At 50.6% G+C, this 3,066-nt stretch overlaps 1 protein-coding gene across 1 annotated transcript in view; it reads right to left on the bottom strand.

The window, feature by feature from the left end:
- Window positions 1–245: 245 nt before the first annotated feature.
- The window catches only part of cmtr1 (cap methyltransferase 1), a 35,145-nt gene continuing 32,324 nt past the window's right edge, over window positions 246–3,066 (bottom strand). The window contains 1 exon segment of the mRNA XM_078399954.1: window positions 246–336. Within this exon segment, the coding sequence (XP_078256080.1) occupies window positions 246–336 (91 nt within the window).

The raw sequence follows: 3,066 nt of genomic DNA on the forward strand, positions 1-3,066 counted from the left end.
GTCCTGACACCACGGCTGTAAGTGCTCTATCTCCTTCCTGCACTCTGTGTCCTCACTGTTTATGATCCACCCCACTACGGTGGAGTCATCTGGAAACTTGTTAAATGGGGTTAAGGGTAGAATTTGGCTGCAGAGCCGTGAGTGTGCAGGGAGTAGAGTCGGGGACTGAGAACGCATCCTGATGGGGAATTATTGTGGAGGATGTGCCACCTATCCTGACTGATTGCAGTCTGTGGATCAGAAAGTCAAGGAGCCAGTGGTAGAGGCGTGGAGCTGACTCCTAGGTCCCGGAGCTTGGACATGAGTTTGAAGGTGATTATTCTGTTGAAGGCAAAGCTATAATCAAAAAAGAGGAGTCTGGTGTGGGAGTCCACTAGACCAAGTGGACATGTTGGGCCCAAATCTCTCCTGCATTGGTGCAGCACCCTCTCCTCCCCCCTCCCTCCACCCCATCTCCCCCCTCCCTCCCCCTCCCCCTCCCTCCACCTTCTCTCCCACCTTCCTCCACCCCCTCTCCCCCCTCCCTCCACCTTCTCTCCCACCTTCCTCCGCCCCCTCTCCCCCTCCCTCCACCTCCTCTCCCCCCTCCCTCCACCTCCTCTCCCCCCTCCCTCCCTCCTCCAACCCCCCTCCTCTCCCCCTCCCCTCCCTCCACTCCCTTCCCTCCCACTCCATCCTCCTCATCTTCCCTCCTCCCCCCTCCCTCCCACCTCCCCCCTCCCTCCCCCTCCCTCCCTAGGAGATAGATTTAAACTTTTAAATGTGAATAACTTTAAATATATAACACCGATTACAATGAAACTTCCATTAGCACCAAAGGGACGACGGTGAGTAAGGTGGGCCTAAAATTGTCGCGCTGTCGTGCACTGTTTTGGCTGTAGTTCAGGAACAAACAAACAAACAAACGAGAGTTTTAGTATATAGGTGTTACCAACATAATCCATCATATTCTGGGCTTGATGTTTAAGGAGAGGTTGGATAGGCTAGGACTTTTTATTTTGGAGGGTGGGAGGCTGAGGGGTAATCTCATTGAGGTGTACAAGATCAAGACTGGATAGACTCGGCTTGTACTCGCTGGAATTTAGAAGATTGAGGGGGGATCTTATAGAAACTTACAAAATTCTTAAGGGGTTGGACAGGCTATATGCAGGAAGATTGTTCCCGATGTTGGGGAAGTCCAGAACAAGGGGTCACAGTTTAAGAATAAGGGGTAGGCCATTTGGGACTGAGATGAGGAAAAACATTTTCACCCAGAATTGTGAATCTGTGGAATTCTCTGCCACAGAAGGTAGTTGAGGCCAGTTCATTGGCTATATTTAAGAGGGAGTTAGATGTGGCCCTTGTGGCTAAAGGGATCAGGGGGTATGGAGAGAAGGCAGGTACGGGATACTGAGTTGGATGATCAGCCATGATCATATTGAATGGCGGTGCAGGCTCGAAGGGCCGAATGGCCTACTCCTGCACCTATTTTCTATGTTTCTATGACAGGAGGGGGGGGGGGGGGGGGGGGGGCATGAATAAAGTGAATGCTCAGTCTTTTCCCCGGGTTAGAGGATTCTAAAACTATAGGCTTCAGGGAGAGATTTGAGAGGGATCTCAGTGGCGACTTGTTCACATAGAGGGTTGTTGGTATCTGGTACGAACGGACAGAGGAAGCTATAGAAGTGATACAATTATGATGTTGAAAAGACATTGTACTAATATATGGATAAGAAGGATTTAGGGGAGAATAGGCCAAATGGGCCAAGTTCGGTATGGCAGGTTTGTCAGCGTGGACAAGGTGGCTGAAAGGCCTGATTCCGTGCAGTACAACACTGACTCACCACACACAATGACCCCGGACACACCATGGTACGCACACACACACACACACACACATGGTGGGATCAGAGGTTAATGATCTTCCCAGAGAGAGGTCAACACACAATGCTGGAGTAACTCAGCGGGACAGGCAGCATCACTGGAAAGAAGGAATGGGTGACGTTTTGGGTTGAGACCCTTCCAGGGGGAAGATGGAATCTAGAGCACAGGGGTCTAAGGAGGGAGGGGGTGGGGGGTTGAGGGCAGGGGTGGAGGCAGAGATTCTCACAGCAGCTAATATGTATGTGGATGAGCTTTTGAATCAAGGAGGCAGAGGAGGTTACTGATGTGGCCTGGATTATTTGGATGTCTCCGGTTGCCTCGTTACTGGAAGGATGTGGAGGCTTTGGAGAGGATGCAGAAGTTTACCAGATTGATGCCTGGATTAGGGGGGTGGGTATTAGCCGGGAAGAGGTTGGACAGAATTGGATTGGAACGCCAGAGGTTGCGGGAAGACCTAATAGAAAAATATAAAATGATGAGAGGCATAGTACAGAGTATATGGTACACAGTCAAAAACCTTTTTGCCCAGGATGGAAAATATCAAATGCTATTGGGCACTGCTTTAAGGTTAGAGAGGCAAAGTTCAAAGGAGATGTGAGGGGCAAGTTTGTTGCACCGTGGGTGCCTGGAACGTGTTGCCAGGGGTGGTGGTAGAGGCAGATGAGATCATGGCACTTAGGAGATTTTTGACAAGGCACATGGTATGCAGGGGATGGAGGGATATGGTTACGTGCGGGCAGCTAAGAATTGGTCTTGGCATCAGTTCAGCAGAACATTGTGGGCCGAAGGGCCTGTTCCTGTGCTGCACTGGTCTAGGAGAGACACAGATAGGGTAGGCACAACCTATCCACAGGTGGAAATATTAAAGTCTAGACGGCATAGCTTAAGGTCAGAGAGGCAAAATTTAAAGAAGTGCCGAGCAAGTGGTTTGCACAGAGGGTGGTGGGTGCCTGGAGCGCGCTGTCAGGAGTGGTGGTGGAGGCAAGTACGATAGTGGTGATGTTTAAAGAAGCCTTTAGATAGACGCATGGATCTGTCTCATGTCCATGCAGAGCAGATTAGTTTAACGGCCGCGAACATTGTTGGTCTATGTACGGTCTCAAAACATCCAATGAAATGGGTGGAGCATGGATCCCTCGAACATAAATCAACGCTGCATGTCCCATCCCGTCCCACAGTGGATCCAGCCCCGTGCAAGTGCCC

The sequence above is a fragment of the Rhinoraja longicauda genome, chromosome 5 (genome assembly GCF_053455715.1).
Source record: "Rhinoraja longicauda isolate Sanriku21f chromosome 5, sRhiLon1.1, whole genome shotgun sequence".
Taxonomy (NCBI): Eukaryota; Metazoa; Chordata; class Chondrichthyes; order Rajiformes; family Arhynchobatidae; genus Rhinoraja; species Rhinoraja longicauda.